This window comes from Archocentrus centrarchus, chromosome 8, assembly GCF_007364275.1.
Source record: "Archocentrus centrarchus isolate MPI-CPG fArcCen1 chromosome 8, fArcCen1, whole genome shotgun sequence".
In the NCBI taxonomy this organism is placed as follows: Eukaryota; Metazoa; Chordata; class Actinopteri; order Cichliformes; family Cichlidae; genus Archocentrus; species Archocentrus centrarchus.
In genome coordinates, this window is record NC_044353.1 from 23840484 (window position 1) to 23861513 (window position 21030).

Genomic DNA, 21030 nt, shown 5'->3' on the forward strand with positions numbered 1-21030 from the left:
TTGTTGAATCTATAAAAAACTGAGTTTGAAGCAAACTATAAAAAATAAAGGGTGGCTCAAAACTTTTGCATGGTACTGTATACTTGTTTACTGAGCATATTGAATTGAACTTAATTAACTGCTATATGTATCAATCTTGGTGTTATTTTGTTTTGTTTTTTATGCTATTATAAATTGTATTTTAATGCTTTGGCATTATTGTTTTAAGAAGCTGTCATCCAACAAAGCGCGTTTGAGTTGACAGAGAGAGTGAAATCCCTCATGCTGCTGTCACGATTGTCTACTGCCCTCCAGCTGATACAATGATGAACTGCAATGAAGACAAAACTAGCGTACACCGGATCAGATCAGAACTGAGTCTGTGGCACACATTGGAAAGTGTGGCAAGCAGGAGGAGTACGTGAAATTTAGACCATTACAAATAAAACTTCTCTTTTTTTTTTGGCTTTGGACTACAGATTTGGATCACAGACTTCGGCGGTTGGCATAAGCTGGTGTGTGTGACTGGACTGGAATGGTGTCTCAGGTAGAGGATGATTGGTGACTTCAGAAAGCCTTGAAGCTTTCCATTCAGCTGGTTCAAAAACAGGTTGATTTCTCGAGGCTTCATGTGCACACAAACCTTTATTATCATTTCAACTATTTGTGATGGCCTCTTGGAAGTCTTGCAGCTACGTCAGCATGAGAATAATCACTGCCAAGAATAGAAATGAAAACACATTAATTTGATTTTGTGTCATTCATCTAATCTGTTTTTGATTAAGGCGTGAGTGATGCAATAAACTAATGTTTAAATAAATCCAACAGGACATGCTGCAGTGCTCTCAAAAAGATGGTTTCCATGTCAGTCACTCATTAAAAATGCACAGTCTGCAGAGGAGAAACCCAAATGTGAAACTGGGTGTAGACATTCTGCGCTATTTATTGTTTGAATAATCAGTGTAACAGGAGACACCGGGGCAACAAAACACCCCTGTCAGTCACATGTTCCAATACACAAGAAAAATGGGTTCAGACACAAGGTGCTGTATTCTGAGTTGTGTTTCAGATCCAGATGTATGTTCATAAATCACGCCAACACTCAGACCACTGCCTGGACCAGAGAGGCTTCAGATGTGATTGTTGACGTCACTGGCCCTTAAAGAAGCAAGCCTCGATAAGCGCCTCATAAGAGACGTCCTGAATTTCTCGACACACGCTTCGAGGCCTCAGCACAGTACGTCCCATCAAGCTGTGCAGAAGCTGTTAAGAAAGTGCAGAAGGCAAAAGATGAAGTGGGAAAGGTTCAACAAATATCAGCATCGGATCGAGGACAGACAGAAGAAACCCAATACAGCACTTACAGTGGAGAGGATGATTTTGTTCATTGCATATGGGATAAACTGCACAGACCAAGTGAAACACAAAACACAGAAAATTAACTGTGAAGCGACAGAGAAGTTTGATGGCAGTCTTTTGTGACATAGGAAAAGCATATATATGATGTGGCAAGAAGGTGTACCAATTAAAATTAGGGACATGGGTATCAATGGACTAATGTTCAGATAGATTAAGGGATAAATACAAGGAAGAAAGATAGAAAATGGAATGTCACAAGGGAGCATAACAAGCCCATTTTTCATTGTTGTGTTTCATTGTTATTTTCAATGTGACTGTGGCAGAGACCATGACACCATAGAAAATGTTTTTATTGCACTGACATGTTGAAATATGAGGCTGAGGAAAGACAGCTGATCCAAAGTCTCAGTAACTTGAACATTAAACGGGACCTTATTGATTTATTCCAAAAGAACTAGAGAAGTGAAAGCAATCAGGCCATATTCCCTTTTAGGACACACTCCACACCAGTGGGTGGCGGTAATGCACCATTTCGTTGTTTGCCAACCGCCAATAAAATTACGAAGAAAAGTACGGCAGCTCCATGTGGAGGGAGTCACGTTGACTTCGGAGTGGAGATTCATTTCGTCAAGAAAATGAGCGTATTTATTTTTATTAGCTTAAATATAGTGTCACATGAGCGTTTGTGAGTTTTAATTACATTTGACAGCTCGACATCAAGCTGAATTATGGGGAAATCAAAGGTAAGTACCGGCCTGTGTCGATGGGTTAGCCGAGGTGAATCGGAATGCTAATATTAAAGATGATATTTTAATCATTGTTCTTTTGTTAAAAAAAAAAAACTCAACTGTGGCTTTTAATAAATGGTAAACTCGTTGCTCAGCTGCAGTTAGCAATGAGTGTGAAATTGTAGTTAGTAAAGCTCAGTGAGTGGTTAGCTGTCTTTTCACCAAACTTTAAGCTAAACTTGAAAGCAGGTTCAGGCAGAAATCAGTGGCGCCTTATCATTAAGCCCTTTGATAAATATGTGTATGTCGTCTTCATCAGACCAAGAACCAGAAGAAAGCCCAGATAAAAGCCAGCCAGGAGGCCGAGGAGGCTTACTCGTCTGTGCCCCACACTTTGGTGTTTCATCGAGGCCAGGTTGGAAAAAACGTGGGTCAGCTCATCGCGGATGTCCGGAGAGTCATGGAGCCCTACACTGCAGTCGCTCTCAAGGTCTTTTCTTTGGTTTCTTTACACAGCTTGTGTAGATGGCATATGGGTTTAAATGTTTGGCAATAATACTTTTTTAAGATTATAGCCCACAAACTGTACGTGAAGTATTTTTCCACCTTTTTTTTTTTTTTTTTTTTTTTTTTAAACAGGTTAGGAAAAAGAATGTGCTCAAAGACTTTGTTGCGGTAGCAGGACCACTGGGAGTGACGCACTTTACCATCTTCAGCAAAACACCCACCAGTATCAGCATGGTAAGATTATCATAGAGTGTTGATACCCATCATGAAGTCTATGGGCCAAATTAGTATGAACAAAAAAAAAAAGATGAGATTGCATCTCCTCTTCTTAATATTGTGGAAATGCTTTGCAGCTTTTGAATGCAGTAAGGCCTTAGTTACACAGGCCTAGAGACCAGTCTGCAACCAGCGGCCATGAGAAAAATGTCATTGGTTTTGGGTGCAGAACCCTCTTTGTCACTGATTTCATCCAGCAGCAGCCAGCAACCACTTGCCAACCGGTGGGGAATGCACATTTTTCCCCCTAGCAGCTGTAGGTCACTTGGTGGTCTCTGGGCTTGCATGACTGAGGCCTAAAATTACAACATTTACTTCTGTATGTGCCTGCTGTCAGAGTCAAAGTAGTAAAGTCATTTGAAAAAATAATTTCTGATAAATATTAGTTGTGAGTTTTTACATTTTATATTGTTTCTACTAACAAGCTCCTGGCCTCCTGTTACAGCATCCTGAGAATCCTCACATTAGACTGTAAATATGCATTTGTAATTTTACTATGTCAAACATGTGCCCCTGTCAATCAAAGCATTTCTTCTTTACAGAGAGTTGCTCGACTTCCCAAAGGTCCCACGCTTCATTTCCAGGTCCTCAAGGTAAACCTCTCCTGAAAGAAACTTAAGCAAATGAATCATGGGTTCAGATGATGACATTTTAAATGTTGATTATTAAATGATGTTTGTCAAAGTAAACGCACTGATGTACCCAAACAGCTGAAGTTGTGTACTTTGGGTTTTCTTTTACCTTCTGTTACAAAGTGTTTTGTTTTGTTGTTTCAGTACTGTCTTATCAAAGACGTGATTTCATCCCTGAAGAAGCACCGGATGCATGAGCAGCAGTTCAAGTATCATCCACTACTCATCCTCAATAACTTTGGACAAGATGGCATGCATATCAAACTCATGGCCACCATGTTCCAAAACATGTTTCCTTCCATAAATGTGCACAGGGTATGTTTCACCACTAAAACTACGGCGATATTGTTGTCTCAGGTGTCTCGAGGTTAAACACCTCACTGGCATGATGAAAGTATAGTCTTCTGAGATCATGTGAAGATTTGTTAAAAGTAAACGCTTTCTGATTTCCCTGTTGATCATTCAGCATTGTGAGAGCCTAACCCTGACTGCCACTGAAGGAATGTTTTTGTTTATTTGTTTTTTTTAAAGGTAAGCCTTAACTGCATCAAGAGGTGTGTGCTGTTGAACTACAACCCCGAGTCTGAGGAAATTGAATTTCGACATTAGTAAGTAAAAACATGTGACAGTAAATTGATTATCTAGGACTGTAAGTTGCTTTTAAACAACAGGACAAAAAGCCGTGGAGCTACATGTCTGCACACATGACACATTGTGCAGAAATGTACGCCAAACTAGTTCCGTTAATTGAGGCTACATTGAGCAGCAGTCCTGTGAAATGATCTTTGGGCTCAGATGATGACAGACCATGACTTGACTGTTCAGTGATCTACGTCCAAAGTAAACGCACTGATGAGCCCCGACAGGATAGAAACACTTTCCTGTTAATCTGCTTACTGGTTGCATGTTAAAATTGACTGACGTGATGTTCTTCTCAACCTGCAGCAGCCTGAAGGTGGTCCCTGTGGGAGTGAGCCGTGGAGTCAAGAAGCTGATGCAGGAGAAGTTCCCAAATATGAACAAGTTTGAGGATATCAGTGAGCTCCTGTTGAAGTAAGGTTCTTACCAAGAGACAGTTGTTGAAGCCCCAACGATAAAAAGGGGCTCGGATTTTTAGCCGCTTGTTTGTAGCCGATGTGATGTCCTGTCTAATGAGAAATCTTTTGTTCTTTGTAACCATTTTCAGGGGGGTGAACCTCTCAGAAAGTGAAGCTGAGCAAGATGAGGAGCAGAATGTAACTCAGCTTCCACAGGTGTACTCTGGAAGAGGCAACATGGCATCCCAGCAGAGCGCCATCCGCTTGACAGAAGTGCGTATGCAGGTGAAGTGTACGTTTTCCTAAGTAGCATTTGAGTGATGCTGAAAATTGCATTGTGCTTTTCTCAGATTGGTCCTCGCATGACTCTGCAGTTAATGAAGATTCAAGAAGGAATGAGCGAGGGGAATGTCCTTTATCACTCTATGAGTAAGTGCCCCCTTTTCCTAATTTATAGTTTAGTAAATTCAGGTGCACGTGATGAAAAAAATAATATGAATTCCATGATTTCTCTCTCAAAAGTAAACGCTTACTGATGCACATTGAGCTTGCTAATTTTCTATTTATTTCATTTTTTTTTTTGTGGAGCTGACAAACTGTTCTTGACTGGGATTTTTTTTTTTTTTTTTTTTTTTTTTTTTTTTGTACAATGCTTACAGTCTCCAAGACAGAAGAAGAAATACAGGAGATCTTGAAGAGGAAGGAGGCCAAGATCAAAGAGAAGGAGGAACGCCGGAAAAAGCAGGAGCAGAACATTGCTCAGAAGAAAGAGAAAAAAGAGGAGCACAAGTACTTTGACTTAAATATTTTTCCTTTTGTGTTGCATCAATTTTTCCACGTGGTTTAGGAGTAAAAAAAAAGTGTTTTGTTTTTTTTACTCATCCATTTTCTCAGGAAAAAGAGCCTGGAAGGCATTAAGAGGAAACGTGCTGAAGCTGAGGAGGACAGTGAGGTGGAGGATCCCGGGGTGCAGGGTGATCAGGCAGCTGATGCTGAGTCTGATGATGAGGCAGAGTACTACAGACAGGCTGTAGGAGAGGAGCCAGAAGAAGGTGAGTGTAGCTTATTCACATAAAACTTGTAGCTCATTGGAGTCTTTTTGTGTATTAACAGACATTTTCTATGTAGGCATGTTTCCAAGTGTCAAGAAGAGGAGGAGATCAGAAAAGTCTCATGTGCCTGCTAAGAAGAGGAAGTTGTCTCCTGGTGAATCTTTAAAAGGCAGAGGTTCCAAGGCACCAGGGCGAAAAGTTCCAGGAGGACAGCACAGGGACAAAACAGGGAAAAAACAACAGAAAGGAGGATGGAAGAAATCCAGGGATGGGGAGAAATCCTTTGGAAAGAAAAAGTCAACAGGAAAGGCATTTCCAGCAAAGACATCCAGAGGGCTGGAAAATAAATTCGGTGGGAAAAATAAGAAAAACAAGGACAGACCATTCAAGTCTAAAAATCAGAAGGGCAATAAGAGCGGAGCAAAAAGAAAGCAAGGCTTCACACAGAGGAAGGGAAAGGGCTGAACTCCAGCTCTTCCCTCTAAACCTGGACTTCTGGTTCAGTACTCCACTGAAGCACCAGCAGCAAACATGGAGGAAGCCGTTTAAGTGGTGAAGCCTTTATCTAAAAGTGACGACTGTAAGAGTTTCCTGCCAGTGTTTATATTTGTCTCCAGACCACAGAATAGAGACATGCAACCCTGTTCCTGTTCCACATCTTTGAGTTTAAGACTGTGTTTGTGTTGTAAATTAGCTTCCAATGTGTCCTTTCAATTACTTTGCTGTTATTTTAAAATGAATAAAACAAAGAGTTTAGAAGCTTGAAGAAAGCAGCCAGAAGCTATTAATATCTCTTCCTGAGTTGTTTCCTGAGCATGTCGTCATGGAAGGACAGGGGACAGAACACAGGGGGTTTGTTGGCTTCTTATTTTTCCTCTGTGCTGTAGCTGCAAAACTGCTGGGTTGTTGTTTTTTTAAATAAAAATGTCAGTGGGCTCCACCTGTAAAACATTCCTGTTTTAGGGATTGTCCTATTGTTGTCCCTCCGCTGCACCTGTTGTCCATTAACACCAAAGAAACTGAACCTGATTAACAACAAGTAAGCTTAACTAATCTGAACAATATCCCAAAAGTTCCTTTGAGTTTGAGCAGTGTACTTGGATGTGGTTCTAACTGGACGGGAAAATGAGGAAATAGTTAAAACATGTCAGTAAACATTTCAGATAATTTCTTTAAATCGGTTAAAATATTTTGAGCTTCAGAGCATCTTAGAAAAGTGGCTGCAGTAAAATTTAAGCATGATAAATGAAAGGGTTGACATGTTTGATGTTCATAAAAAATATTCAGCATAATTTCATAGTCCTTTCTGATATTTAATAAGTCTGCTGGAAGCATTTTCTGCTAAGATTAAATCTCTATGACTACACAATTATCTGTTTACGTTTCATCAGCAGATAAACATTACATGTGTAACAGGAAGTGTTTTTTTTTTTTTTTTGTGTGATAAGTTTGGTGGGTCCAAGAGGAAGTCTTCTAGAGTGTGATAGACTTGCTAATAAGAGTGTCAACTGTGTAAAATAGAAGGCTTGGTCCAATAAGCAATGCATGGTTAAAGGCAACGTGTTCATAACCCAGATGTCTTTATAAAACTAAACTAAAAAGTGCACAAATAAAACTGTAGAGGCAGTCCCCTCTAAACTGTTGCTCATTTAAAGAGGAAAAAGCTGATTATAATTAGAATCTCACTCTTTCATTAAGAGCTAGAGAATCATTTCAAAATGAGGACTGACATTTATTCCTGGAATGAGTTTGTGAGGCAAAGGGTTAACATTAAAAACAAAGCAATTTTATGTTCTGCAATTCTGGACATTTGATATTTCAGAATTTTGGTGTGAACTTCACAGCTTCATTGAGGTTTAAAATAAACCACCCACTTTGACACCTGTCTCCTCAGCCCAAACGGTCTCGGCAGATGACTGCCCCTCCCTGAGCCTGGTTCTGCTGGAGGTTTCTTCCTGTTAAAAGGGAGTTTTTCCTTTCCACTGTCACCAAGTGCTGCTCATAGGGGGTCGTTTTGACTGTTGGGTTTTCTCTGTATTGTTGTAGGGTCTTTACCCACAATACAAAGCGCCTTGAAGCGACAGTTTGTTGTGATTTGGCGCTATATAAATAAAATTGAATTGAAAAAAGGAAGTGATCTGGTGGTTATTATAACCTAACGAGCTACAATAAAGCAGCTCTTGCACTGCATGCTGTTCCAGCATCTCACAAGGACAGTGTTAGTTTTTCTTTTAATTTCTGGTTGATAATTGATTTCTGATCAGACTGTATTTCTTATGAAAAGTTAAATTACATTACATTTTCTTCTGCTGCTGCTGCTATTATATTAATTACATATAATAAATTACATACAATAAAAACACCCCCAAATAAGACTAATAGAAGGTGAGAAAGATTTTTAAAAAATAAAAGAAGAAGAAATGTGCCATTTCTTCTTCTTTGGTACAGCATATTTAATCTTTAATCCTGTGACTAACTGTGTTGCAGATGAATGACACATTTTTCTTGAAGTTGTGCAATGTGTACAGAGGGTATGAGGAAGTCAGTTTTTGGTTAATGTGCGTGCTCCTCTCACTTCTTTCATTGGCAGAGATAAGCATGGTACTTCAGGGGCGTTTCACGCTTTCTGCATATGCCACGCAGAGATCAGCTCTCGGGTCATAACAGAATTGTGCGGCAGCCTTGCGGTAAGAGGAAACAATTACTCCTTATTAAATATCATGTGTTTAGCCATAGCAGCAACAGTGGTTTCTATAAATAGCTTTATTAACTTCACTTTTCTATAAAAACCAAACATGAACTTTAATTTGTGTCAGAATAATTGCTGCTTTATGAGATTATGGCATTTAATGCATCAAAATACTTCGATTTGCAGGTCTTGGACAGTTCATACTGTGCTACTAACAATAGAAACATGACAAAAAACATAAACTTCACAGTGTGCGAGACGTTTCAAACAGGCTTGTTGCCCGCTGTGTACGGAGTTGAATTCGTCGTGGCTCTGGCGGGAAATCTGTTTGCCCTGTGGCTGCTGAGGGTCAAAGAGAGAAGAAACTGGCACACTGGTGTCGTCCTGTCGTGTAACTTGGCCATCAGCGACCTGCTGTACGTCCTCACCCTGCCTTTGTTGATGGTCTACTATTCACGGGACAAACACTGGCAGTTCGGCGATGCTGTGTGCAAACTGGAGAAGTTTCTCTTCACCTGCAACTTATACGTGAGCATCTTCTTCATCATGGCGATAAGTGTGAACCGATGTGTGGCCCTCGCTTGTCCGTTTTTTACGCGCTCTTATATAACGCCTACTCACGCCAAGGTCACCAGTGTCATCATATGGGTCATCGTAGGAGTCATTTCAAGCCCCGTGTTGAAATTTGCCTCGGTTTGCACCAATGAGTCCAGTCACAAGATTCAGTGCGTGTCCTTCTGCAACAAGACTTCTGAACAGCCTCACTACTCTTATAAATTTTTTCTTTCTGTCTTTGGGTGTCTGCTTCCCTTTCTGGTCACTTTCACTTCTTACTGTGTGGTGATTTGGGTAGTTGTAAAAAATAGCAGCATAACTGCACTTGAGAAACGCAAAGTCGCCCTATTGGTCGCATCAGTGATCGTACTGTACGCCATTTCCTTCATCCCTTATCATGTCCTTCAGATGTATCACTTGTACGTAAGATTGTGGCATCCTGACACAGCATTCTGCTGGATCTACCATATGTACCAGGTGTCAAAGGGGGTGGCAACTTTAAACATGTGTATCCATCCGGTGCTTTACATGGCTGTGTTTGACAGTATAAGAGTGGCGTGTTGTGGAAAGAGCCAAGAGGACAACATCAGCGGGTGATGAGGAAGTAGGGCTGCTCTTTTTTGGCTTTTTCTGTGAAGTACATCCTTATTTCATGCTGCAAAACATATGAATGCTGCACTGCATATTGCAATATTGTACTTTCTTGATTTTCTTGTTGTTTTATATATATATAAAACTGAAATTGAAAAAACATTGTCGTTAACTGAAATAAATAAAAACTATAATTAAAAGGAAAAAACGATAACTAATTAAAACTGAATTGTGAGTTTACAAAACTAACTAAAACTAACTGAAATTATAAACTGACTTTCATTTACTTGTTTTTTTTTTTTGTGTTTTTTTTTAAACCTTGTGGATTGATATGAAATCATTGTTTCCGCTCTCCGAGTTTAAGCTGGGAGCGCCGTAGGACAACTGTGTGAGTGCGCATGCGCGTGCGCTCACCGCGCTGGTCCGCCGAGAAAGCGGCAGAGTCCTGTATGGAGGTTCTTTGAGTACAAGAGTACAGATAGAATCGAAAGTCTTGTTGTGGATGATGAAAAATGTGCGGAACACTTCTCAGTCAGGAAAAACCAGCAACATCAAAGTCCACCTCAAACTGTTGTGTCCTTGTGCCTTTCCGGCTACTTTATCAGTGAGAGAATAACAATCAGGAATAATAATCAAAGCATCAATATAAGGACTCACAACTGTCAGCAAATTCCGGGAGACTGCTGAAACTATCAGGATGGACGTGAAGGAATGAAGAAAGTGGAAAAAAAACAGGGACAAATATGTTTGCAGCCAAAAAACTGAGCACAAAGAGCGAGGACCAAAAAAGAAGTCCCAGCATGCGCCGCATATAAAACACCTGCACACGACCACGAGGTAATTAACACACACACCAGCTACACAAGCATAAATGTGGACATGAGGTCGGACACTTCCGTAGGTTGTGTACAAAGACCCTGCAAGTTTAATTAGCAGCATCTAACCAAGCTAGCTCCAAAACAGAAGCAGCATCGGGTGGTGAGAACATCAGGATGCAGCTGGATTTGAGCTTTAACTCCTTCGAAGAGTTTGTTTTTGTCAAACACCACATGTAGGTGTTGTTAATCTACTGCACTGATGCTGAACTTTATTGTGGAGTTTATTGTAGAATTTATTGAGTTTGGGAGTTCATGTTTTTCTTTGTTTCTCCCTGATTATGCTCATGTGTGTCCTTAATATTACACACATTTAGCATGCAATGCTGCTGTCTGTGAACAGTTGGTTGTTGAATATATTTCTTTAAACGGTATATCTTTTGTTGAGTTTTCATTACACAATAGTCACTTTTGTGCCTTGAATCTTGCACCTGATTAGGTATGAAAATACTAAAACTAATACTGAAACTAACTAAAACTAAGCATGAAACCAAAAATAAAAACTAATAAAAACGAGAAAAACTGCTCTGAAAACTAATTAAAACTAACTGAATTAGAGAAAAAAAGTAAAAACTAACTAAAACTAAACTATAATGTAAAATCCAAAACTATTATAACCCTGGTCTGTATGATTAACTTTCAAACAAAACCATCTGTATTCAAGTTTTGTTTTGTTTGTTTGTTTTTGCTGTAATTTCAGCAACAGAAAAAAAAAAGATTACATTAGGTAATTATCTGACCTGACCATTTTCAGGTTTTTTTAAGCTACTTAACACTGACATGAATCATTCGAGCACAAAAAGACACCTAACTCAAGGGAGGACCAGTGTTGTGTCTACAAATAACAGACAACTGAGCAAATAAACAATTAAAATTGTATCTTTAGATATTTTGTTACTGGCAGTTTGTCGCAAAACCATATAATTTATTGTCATTTCTTTGGCAGTTTTCATACATTGTACAAAGATAACACAGTTTGACAGGTTTAAAACCATATTTTTGCACCAACAAGGTGATCGCCAGAGACATGCCAAGATATGCAGAGTTTTTGACTTGGCATATCTTGGCATGTTGTGCATTTTTCAGCATGACAATGATCCCAAACACACTGCCAGTGCAGTAAAAATATTCATAGATGGGAAGAAAAAAAAAACGCACAATGGGACACCATATGTCATGGATTGCACTCCCCATATCCCAGACCTCAACAGTATTGAAAAAGTGTGGGCTCGTCTTAACAGAGAACATAACAAAAGGCAGTCAGCATCCAAAGAAGAGCTTCGAGTGGCCTTCAAGAAGCCTGGAGCCTATTCCTGACGACTACTTAAAGAAATTACAAGAACGAAATTTGTTTTTGCCTTAAATAGTGTATTTTCATGTGTGTTTCCACATGTTTCAATAAATCGCTGCATCTGTTTCACATTGTCCTGGCAAAAATATTAAAAAATGAATGTTGGCCCAAGGCTTTTGTACAGTATAGTAAAAGATACAATATGATACATTTCAGTGGCATCACTTATTATGCTGACAGTCAGTCTAATAAAAGCATTTACTCTATTTCTTTCCACAACTCTGGCATCCAACTTTTTAAATTAAGCAGTCTTAATTTGTTACATTGTAAACACATCTCAATCATTTCTTATTAGTACAAGATTAAGAACACATGTTGATAATAACCAGTGCCTCTTCACAGGATTTTTAGGTGATCCATAGAATTTAATTCAAGTTAAATCTCAATTGCATGTTAGTTTAATCATTGTATAAAGCTAAATTACATTCGCTTTTGTATATTTTGGAGAGAAAAATGAAATGCGGGACTCTTACTTTGAAGCAAAAAAGTTAGGCATACACTGTACTTTTATTGTGAAGCTAAACTTCCGGAAGTGCGTACAGTTGAGACGCGGCTCGGCTCGCACTGCTCCGGTCTTGAAACGAAGCTAGCAGAGAGGATGCCGTCGATTGAATACGACGAGTAAGTGCTATGAGAACGGTTTCTTCATTTGATCTTGAACTGTGAGGCTTCTATTGGACTCACAATAAAACTGCATTTTCTTGTCTCTGTTTCAGCTCCAAGCCCAGCTGGGCTGACCAAGTTGAGGAGGAAGGTGATGAAGGTAAAGAGCTTGTTAGCACCTTTAGCTAACGCTGTAGTCTGGTGACCCAAGAAGAGGCCGGCTAGGCGGTTTCCATTTCCACGTGGTTGTTAGGGGTGAACCTAGAGCTAATAATGTGTTTACCGGAGACATTTGGGCTGTTTGATCGTTTAAAACCTGGAGTGATTCGTTTGTGTGACTGACGTGAATGAGCATTTATTGATGAAAAGAGTTGCCGACATATGTTGAGGCCCTTGGACAGTGACGTAGGCAGGGGGCTCTGCACTAACATGAATGCAGCTAACAGCTAGCAGGCTGCGTTAGCATCACAACTGTGTTAGAAGGGAGAGGCCAGTGCTACAAATAATTAAAGGTTAAGAAGCGTGTCTTCCCAAATAAACACATTTGGATGTGAACTCCAATTAAAAACTAGAGCTGTGATCAGAAGATGAGCCATTATCTTGCTTCCGAGAGTCAGACTGAATACGAAGCAAACAAAGGTTTTCAGAAAGAAGGCATGAAGAGTTTCACAGATTAAACTGAATGTTTCCTTCACAGGCACATTACCATCCCCGAAGGAAACGATCAAAGGAAATATTAAAACTGTCACGGAATATAAAATAGACGAAGATGGAAAGAAGTACAAGGTAATTCACTGTGTTCATGCGTTTTTGTATAACCAACTGCTATTGAAGTGGTAGAGCCATACAATTCTTATAGGAATGGATGCAGTGACTTACATTACTTATATTTAAGTGGCATAGAAACTGATGTCTGCAGTGCTTCTTTTCTGCATGTGCATGCAGTAGGCCAAATAGTCCATTTTTTTTTTCTTGTTCATCATTTGCTTGTGCATGCATGTTTTCTGTGTAATCATTGTTTTCACACAGTCAAAATAATTTTTTAGCCACCGATGATGCTTAACAGATGATTGAACATGTTACTGTGGGAGCATGAAAAACTGCACAAAAAAAAGGTTCCTGGTACATTTAGCTGAGCGTGTGTATAGCTCACAAATAAGTTTGGTCTTTGGAATCCCTGTGGTACAGGAGGGTTGTACTTTTATTTATAAGTTATGAATAAGTTTGTTTTTTTGTTTGTTTTTTTTAAATACATAGCACTTTTTGAAACCTAGTTACAGGGCACAGTAAAACCTATTCATATGTTGATTTTCTGTGTTCTAGATAGGTTTACAGATTTATCAACTGGCATGTTATACAGCAAAACCAGAGATGTAGTCATTGATCAGTTTATCAGAGGTTCTTTTATTCATTGAAAATTAAGATTTATTGATAACCTTTATTACTAAATGTCCTCTTGAGGTCTTGGTGCGATTCAGAACCTCTGAGTAAGACTGCACATTTCAAGACATTTGTAGATTTTTATTAGTACCACTTTAGTTCATCATCTGCATAAGTGTTTGCACTTCATAAACAAATAAGTAATAAGGAAACATATGTTTGAGAATGAATATTAATTTATACTAATTTTTTTTCCCTCTAGATTGTGCGAACCTTCAAGATTGAGACACGGAAAGCATCAAAAGCTGTTGCCAGAAGAAAGGTCAGTTTTTAAATCAAACTCAACCATTTCCCATTTTATTCCTGAACAACAGCCAGTAAAGTCAGTGTCACATATTATCCTGCACTCGCAGAACTGGAAGAAATTCGGCAACTCAGAGTTTGATGCACCAGGTCCTAATGTTGCCACCACTACAGTCAGCGACGATGTCTTCATGACTTTCATCTCCAGCAAAGAGGTGAGAATCTTTTTTTTTTTTTTTCTTGTGCTGCTGTTTTTGTTTACTGATCTAATCCTTAAACAAATGTGAACTGTGGTCTGCATTTTACTTGATTTATCTTTTGCATTTTGCAGGACTTGAATGCCCAAGACCAGGATGAAGATCCGATGAACAAGCTGAAAGGACAGAAGATCGTGTCTTGTCGTATTTGCAAAGGCGATCACTGGACCACCCGCTGTCCGTACAAGGACACATTGGGCCCAATGCAGAAGGAGCTGGCTGAACAGCTCGGGCTTTCCACTGGAGACAAAGAGAAGCCTGCTGGCTCTGGTACCATGAGCATACCATTCATATACTCCAATAGTTTGCTGTCAGATGTTCTGTAGCAGTTTGGTGTTCCTATAGTTGCCTTGACTAATTTTACCTGCTTTCACCAGCGGAGCCGGAGCCTGCACAGCCTGCACAGAGCAAGACTGGGAAGTATGTTCCTCCGAGTCTGAGGGATGGCGGCACGAGAAGAGGGGAGTCCATGCAGCCTAACCGCAGAGGTGGGTGCACGTTGGTGTCTGCTTATACTACACACACCATTCTTTCCTTGAGAAATTATCAGACCGTAGAAAACATTGGACGTGGCTTCGTGGTCAGAAAAATGAAGCCAATGCGGAGGTGCCTAAAAAGCTGCATTGTGTTTTATAACCACCAGATGGTGAAAGCCGTAGTTTCAAAAAGACTTCCGGTCCTGTGGAAATCTTGTCTGCAGGAAGCTTTCTGACTTCTCCAGCTGAGTTTATCTGCTCAGTCACTCATTTTTGTCAAGTCTGTTTTGCAAATCTTGGTCATGCCATGTTTAAAAAGGGAGGATGAGATCATGCACACGTTGACTAATGAGTTGTCCATCACAAATCATTAGCCACTGAGTGTGCAGTTTCAGTCAGACTCACCCACCCTTCCTCATGACACCCAATTTTTTGCAACCAAGATGAGACCAGGAGAAACGCTCAACTCAGGGTTTCAAAACAGGTCTTCGGAAACCAGTGGGTGACATCACATGAGCTGCATCCGTCTTTCACAATGTCTGTGGTCATTGTACAGCTTCAAGTATTTCTCGACATAAACGCCACATGTTTGTACCTGACAGCTGATGACAATGCTACGATTCGTGTCACCAACCTGTCTGAGGACACCCGTGAGACAGACCTGCAGGAGCTCTTCAGACCATTTGGCTCAATCTCAAGGATCTATTTGGCCAAGGACAAGAACACAGGACAGTCAAAGGTCAGTTATTAAAGTTGTTGTTTGACTTAGTAAAGCGGCAATGACAGTTTTAAGCCTTTTTCCAAGAAGGTGCGGTTGTTAAATTGACAGTTTACAATGAAGAGAAAGTGAGCATGGTTCATTAATCTCATCATGTTTCCAACAGGGATTTGCCTTTATCAGTTTCCACCGTCGGGAGGATGCAGCGAGAGCCATCGCAGGAGTGTCAGGATTTGGATATGACCATCTTATTCTCAATGTTGAATGGGCCAAGTAAGTTCATTGTCAGTTTTGTCAATGAATTTATCATAGTGTTGTGTAATCTTGCTGCTGATTAAATTTCATTCACTTTGCAGACCGTCAAACAACTGAGGAATCCAGAGCGTATCCCAGGAAGATGCCAGATTTTGTTGTGGTAAAATATGGCTGTTACCATAATAAAAAGAATAATGGTCAATGTCTTTGTCATTACTTCCTTTTTTGATTGCGTTTTCTTTCTAGGCTTTTTGTTTGTATTCTAAAACTTCCCCTCAGTCAGTCCTGGCAGATGGCTGCCCCTCCCTGAGCCTGGTTCTGCTGGAGGGTTCTTCCTGTTAAAAGGGAGTTTTTCTTCCCACTGTTGCCAAGTGCTGCTCATAAGGGGTCGTTTTGATTGTTTGGTTTTCTCTATAATTATTGTATGGTGTTTACCTTACAATATAAAGCACCTTAAGGTGACTTGTGATTTGTTTCTATATAAATAAAATTGAATTTAAAACCGTGCCGTGGCAAACTATGAAGCAAGTTCTGGATATCCAGGCTTTTTTTTTTTGTTAGCTGGCTTGACAAGATCTAAAATCCTGGAGAAAGATGAGCATCATGATGGTGTTAATCAGCTTTTTAGCTCCACTGTCAATGACGGATGACTGCCATCGGAGCTTCACCCATACTGAGCCGACCGGCATCTGTCTGCCAAATTTTTGCTGAATTTGCTACTCGGTCATTTGAAATCTTCTGAATCTTGGCACAAATACTCTTTGGTTAAGGCAGTGATTCTCAAATCCACTCGTGGCCCAGTGTCCTGCAGGTCATAGATGTGTCCCTGATCTAACACACCTGAATCAAATGGCTGAATTACCTCCTCGGTATGCAGTCTAGTTCTCCAGGGTCCTGCTAATGACTTCTATATTTGATTCAGGTGTGTTGGATCAGGGCCACGAGGCCTGGATTTGAGAATCGCTGGGTTAAGGTTTTACAAAATTAGGGAGACTGTGTTTCGATTATTTATTTATTTTTTTTTAATGAATTTTTTGATAATTTCCCAGAAATTCTGCACATTGAGGTTTACTTTTAATCCCTACTCCTCCTTTTTCCTAAGCTGACTCTTGAACTTGGTATGAGTATTCAATGTGCAAAGCTCTACAAAATGCTTCAAATTTATTTTAAATTTTAAAGAAACAGGACATTCATGTCTAACTTCAGTGACCACTTCTCTTATTTATTTACTGAGTCTTTTGAAACTTGCCACAATTCATTAGGCAAATCTATACAAAATGCCACAGATTAATTTCTGATTTTTCACTTACTTAGGTTTTAGGAATTTTTCATATTTTAAAGAAATACTGTAGATCGTTTAACTTCATTCACTACTCCCTTTTTTTTGCTGGCCAGTTCTTCTGAAACTTGGTAGTATTCAGAGTAATCATTAGGCAAAGGTCTACAGAATGTTGCAGACAGGTTTTCAATGTTTGACAAGTTTTTTTACATGTAAAAAAAAAAAAAAAACTTGATTAGCTCAATGATGGTTGACTCTCAGTCAAATTACTTTCTGTTGCAATATATCACATATTGTCCAGTTACTAAAACATTTGCCAGCAGAGCTCTGTGGGCCAACAGGTCAGGTTACATAAAGAATATAAAATGACAAAAGGCAACATGTCACAAATATGGCAAGATGGTAATGTTGAAAAAAGTTATTCTTGCTTTCATACCTCGAAACTCGATCTGCAAGTGGTTGAATACTCAGCGGGGGATGTGCTAATCTTTTTCCAGATTTATTTAAACAGTGCTATGCAGTGTATCTCCATGACCGTAAGACATTAAAGTTAGCTTTAAAAACATTTATGCAACATTTTTGAGTAATCACAGTTATAAGTTCGTTATAAGCAGATATTCTGCTTATAACAAAGAGTATAATATTTAAAAACAGCAGGTCACATTATTAGTAGTCACCCTATCAAGTGTAACAATAATCAGCATTCCATTTCAGCATCACGAGTACTCGTTACTGTAGCTTTTTCGGATACGAATGTAGTAATGAAGAGAAAATCTGTTTTTTGTTGTTGTTTTTGCATTCTCTCTTTCAACTCTTCTGTTATCCATCCATCCATTTTCTTCCGCTTATCCTTTGCAAGGTCGTTTCCAATAAATCACTCCCAAAATACAGAGAATGGAGATCACAGCAATTACAATCCCAACAATGGCCCCAGTGTTGGAACCTAAAACAGAATAACAGAACAAAAGATCATAGAAAATAACTGAGCATAACATGCTAGGTAATGTAATGAATGAGGTGAAGAGAACTTACCTGAAGGCTTGCTGACAGTGAAATATTTGGTCACAGTTCCCTGGCTGTTTGAGGCTGTGCAGACATAGACCCCCGGATGCTCAAATGGTCGGGTCAGAATGGGTTGATTCTCATCTTGACTCTTGTACGCCTCTTGAGCTGCTTGTGGGAATTGCCAGCGGTACGATGGCACACGGTTTCCTGTAGCTGTGCAATTTAAAGTCATCATTTGACCAGCTGAAAGTTCCAGAGTCTCATTTGCGGGATTGGTGAAGGTCGGTGGGTCTGACATGAAATCAAAATGCAGAAACACAGAGAGAAAAACTTGAAGAAATGAAAATAAAATAAGAAATGTTGTGATGGTTAAATTCAGATCATGTTAAAAGCTCACAGAGTACAGTCACATTATATGACTTTGAAGGCATCGTGGGAGGACCTTGTGCTTCTGGCCACAAGTTTAGCTTTGCTTCACACCAGAGTTGAGCTCCATCATCGTCTCTATGAGCAATCACATTGAGGACAGATGACTTATTGACCGGAGATGGACGAGACTCATCAAAAGTCTGAGAAAGCAAGATCTTATTTCCTTTGTGCCAAAGCACAGAGAGATTTCTTGCTGGTGCCACATTAACAATGTCACACTGTATGGCATACTGTTGGCCTTCCACCATGCTATTTAAATTCTTCAAAGACACACTGTCTGGCATTTCTGTAACAAGAAGACAAAGCAAACTGTTATTCAGTGACCAAATACTAAAATTAGCCTGCCTTGGAAATGTCAGATAAAGTTAAGGTTACTTACTGTAAACAGTGACTGGTAATATTTTTGTACACTGGTTATCACCAGGGAGATTCACATAACACATTGGTTCCATCACCCAGTCTGACACAGAGTTAATTTTAAAGGGAAGAGAAGAGACACCCTGGGTAAGGTCCACTCCTCCATACGGAGACTCCCAGCCCATTCCCTCTGTCTGGTTAAATGATGAGGTGCAGTTGGCTGATAAAGAGTCTCCAAATCTCACCACAACTCTAGGAGGGCTCATTTCTAACTGTGGACAGGAGCTGCTCACAGCCTTTCCTAAAATGATACAGGAAGATTAAAGTAAGGGTTATAGCACAAGCAGCCATGTATAAAATAACATTCTACACATCATTACAGCCCTGCTTTTACTCTGACCCAATTCAGGGGACACAGAGAGGGTCATACCCGCTTTCAAGTGACCAGTGGAGCCATTGTTCATAAATACAGATTAAAAATTCATTTTATTTGTAAAAAATATTTCCTACTGTCAATTTGTCACTGTACTTGTACAATTTTGGGAGCTATGAATTAGGAAAAGCTCGGATAAATCTGCCTGGACAAGCTGTGCATCTTGGATAACATCCTCTGAAACACCGTTATGTCCCTCTCCGGCTACCTGTTTAAATATTGACTTTCACTTTTCTGTATTAACAGGGATATTCCTATTTTCTGTAAATATCTTATCCTTAGGACCATTTTACAAATTGTAATGGCATCCGGTGTCACCCTGAAGGGCTGCAGAGGAGCGCGTTTACGCACTTCTCCCTTCGCTGTCCGAACGGAAACCCGTGCCGTAAATTGTGCTTTGGAAGGCACTCCTCTTTTAATAAGTCCTTAATTGGTTAGAAAAAGGAGATCGGAGGCACTTTTCGAATATAGGCCTACCTGTAATTTACACTACACTAACGCGTGTGCGAAATATAAATTTTCCAGCATGAATGCGATTCTCTTGCACAAATTTCAAAAAATAATAATAATCGGAGCAATTCCAGCGCGGCCTTTGCACTTTCAGTGCTCGGACCCTAATGAAGCGGGGCTGAGGTTGCCTAAAAGAAACAGCGTGCTCTCCGGAAGATGAGCTGCGTGTTAGAACGTTAAGACAATGCAGAGATACACTGAAGCAAGTTTAACAAAATAAAGTGTGCGTCAGGAAATACTCTTACCCATCCACGCAGTTAAGCTCAGGATGAAGAACCACATCATGTTTAAGTGTCCAACACTCTCACAAGCAAACTAAATATCAAACAGATCCAGCTGAACAGTTATTTCTAACGCCACCCTACACCTGGGTGCAGCTTCCTTTTCTTTTTGTTGCGCAGAAAGAGCTGCGCCTGTGGAAAGAGATGCGGAGGGGGTTTACAAGAAGAGAACTGTTGCCTCACTAACTGGTTTGCGCAAGTAAAAATTTCTGCGAATTCTGCAGAGGGTTGTTGTTCATACGTTCAGTTTTTTAAACATGCAATAATGCGCATTTAAAATGTGCCAACCTTCAAACTGCCTATAATGAAAGACGAGTAAAAAAAATGTAATAGTGTAAGCTACTATTTATCATTTATTGCTGCTGTTACGCTTAATATGTTTTACACCATTATGGGCATTAGGTTCTGATTTGGGATTCATGCTTTGCAAAACTGACTTTGTGTGAAGATTATTGGATCAGGATTTCACTGAACCTAAAGCAAATTATAAAGAAAACCTTTTCCCCATGAATGGGCTTTTTAACTTTTTTTTTTTTTTTTGCCCCTTCTAATTACAGTAACAGTAACAGAGCGCGGATCAGGCCTTCTTCAAAGCCAGTTGCAAAGCCACAGAGGGCGTTTTATTTGTATAGCGGTATTTGAAAACTTCCTGTCACACCGGATGTCAAAACCAGTATTTCACCCGGCACCAATTTTAAGTTTCCCATCAGTATAAGATAGTATACTGGCTACAGTGTTTGTTTTTCTCTCAACTGCTTATTTAACAAAGTAATGAATGCTGAGTTAATGACTAACTAGTAATGCTAAGAAGTATTTTAAGGGAGACAATGAAGAGCAGCTGAGCATGGTTCAGTAATCTCATCTTGTTTCCTGCAGGAATTTGTGATTATAAGTTTCCACCGCTGGGAGCATGCAGCCAAAGCCATCACAGGAGTGTCAGGGTTATCCTCAGTATGAAGTTAGCAAAGTACGTTCATTGTTAGGTTTTGTCAGGGTGTTATTTAAAATGACTTAAATTTACTCTCTTTGTAGATTTCACAGCACATCCCAGGAAGGTGCCTAATATTACTGTTGTGGTAGGCCTGTAACCTTTATAAAGATAATAATTCAATT

The 21030-nt window shown here is 39.7% G+C and overlaps 3 protein-coding genes across 3 annotated transcripts; 2 read left to right on the forward strand and 1 right to left on the reverse strand.

Moving 5' to 3' along the window:
- Nucleotides 1-1909: 1909 nt before the first annotated feature.
- On the forward strand, nt 1910-9444 carry ppan (peter pan homolog). Its single transcript, XM_030736673.1, has 14 exons — nt 1910-2081; nt 2386-2556; nt 2706-2807; nt 3392-3442; nt 3626-3796; nt 4013-4089; nt 4427-4534; nt 4668-4791; nt 4869-4947; nt 5178-5307; nt 5413-5570; nt 5647-6030; nt 8163-8257; nt 8446-9444. Exons 1-14 carry the CDS (start codon nt 2067-2069, stop codon nt 9409-9411), a joined length of 2631 nt encoding a protein of 876 aa, XP_030592533.1. The 5' UTR covers nt 1910-2066; the 3' UTR covers nt 9412-9444.
- Nucleotides 9445-12144: 2700 nt separating this feature from the next.
- Nucleotides 12145-15825, forward strand: eif3g (eukaryotic translation initiation factor 3, subunit G). The gene is made up of 10 exons (XM_030736220.1): nt 12145-12252; nt 12348-12394; nt 12932-13020; nt 13877-13936; nt 14028-14132; nt 14249-14444; nt 14552-14662; nt 15253-15389; nt 15535-15641; nt 15725-15825. Exons 1-10 carry the CDS (start codon nt 12230-12232, stop codon nt 15738-15740), a joined length of 891 nt encoding a protein of 296 aa, XP_030592080.1. The 5' UTR covers nt 12145-12229; the 3' UTR covers nt 15741-15825.
- A 999-nt stretch (nt 15826-16824) lies between these two features.
- On the reverse strand, nt 16825-20102 carry LOC115784853 (intercellular adhesion molecule 1-like). The gene is made up of 5 exons (XM_030736219.1): nt 19882-20102; nt 18716-18994; nt 18305-18622; nt 17935-18198; nt 16825-17845 (listed from the first exon to the last, which is right to left on the reverse strand). Exons 1-5 carry the CDS (start codon nt 19919-19921, stop codon nt 17748-17750), a joined length of 999 nt encoding a protein of 332 aa, XP_030592079.1. The 5' UTR covers nt 19922-20102; the 3' UTR covers nt 16825-17747.
- Nucleotides 20103-21030: the final 928 nt, after the last annotated feature.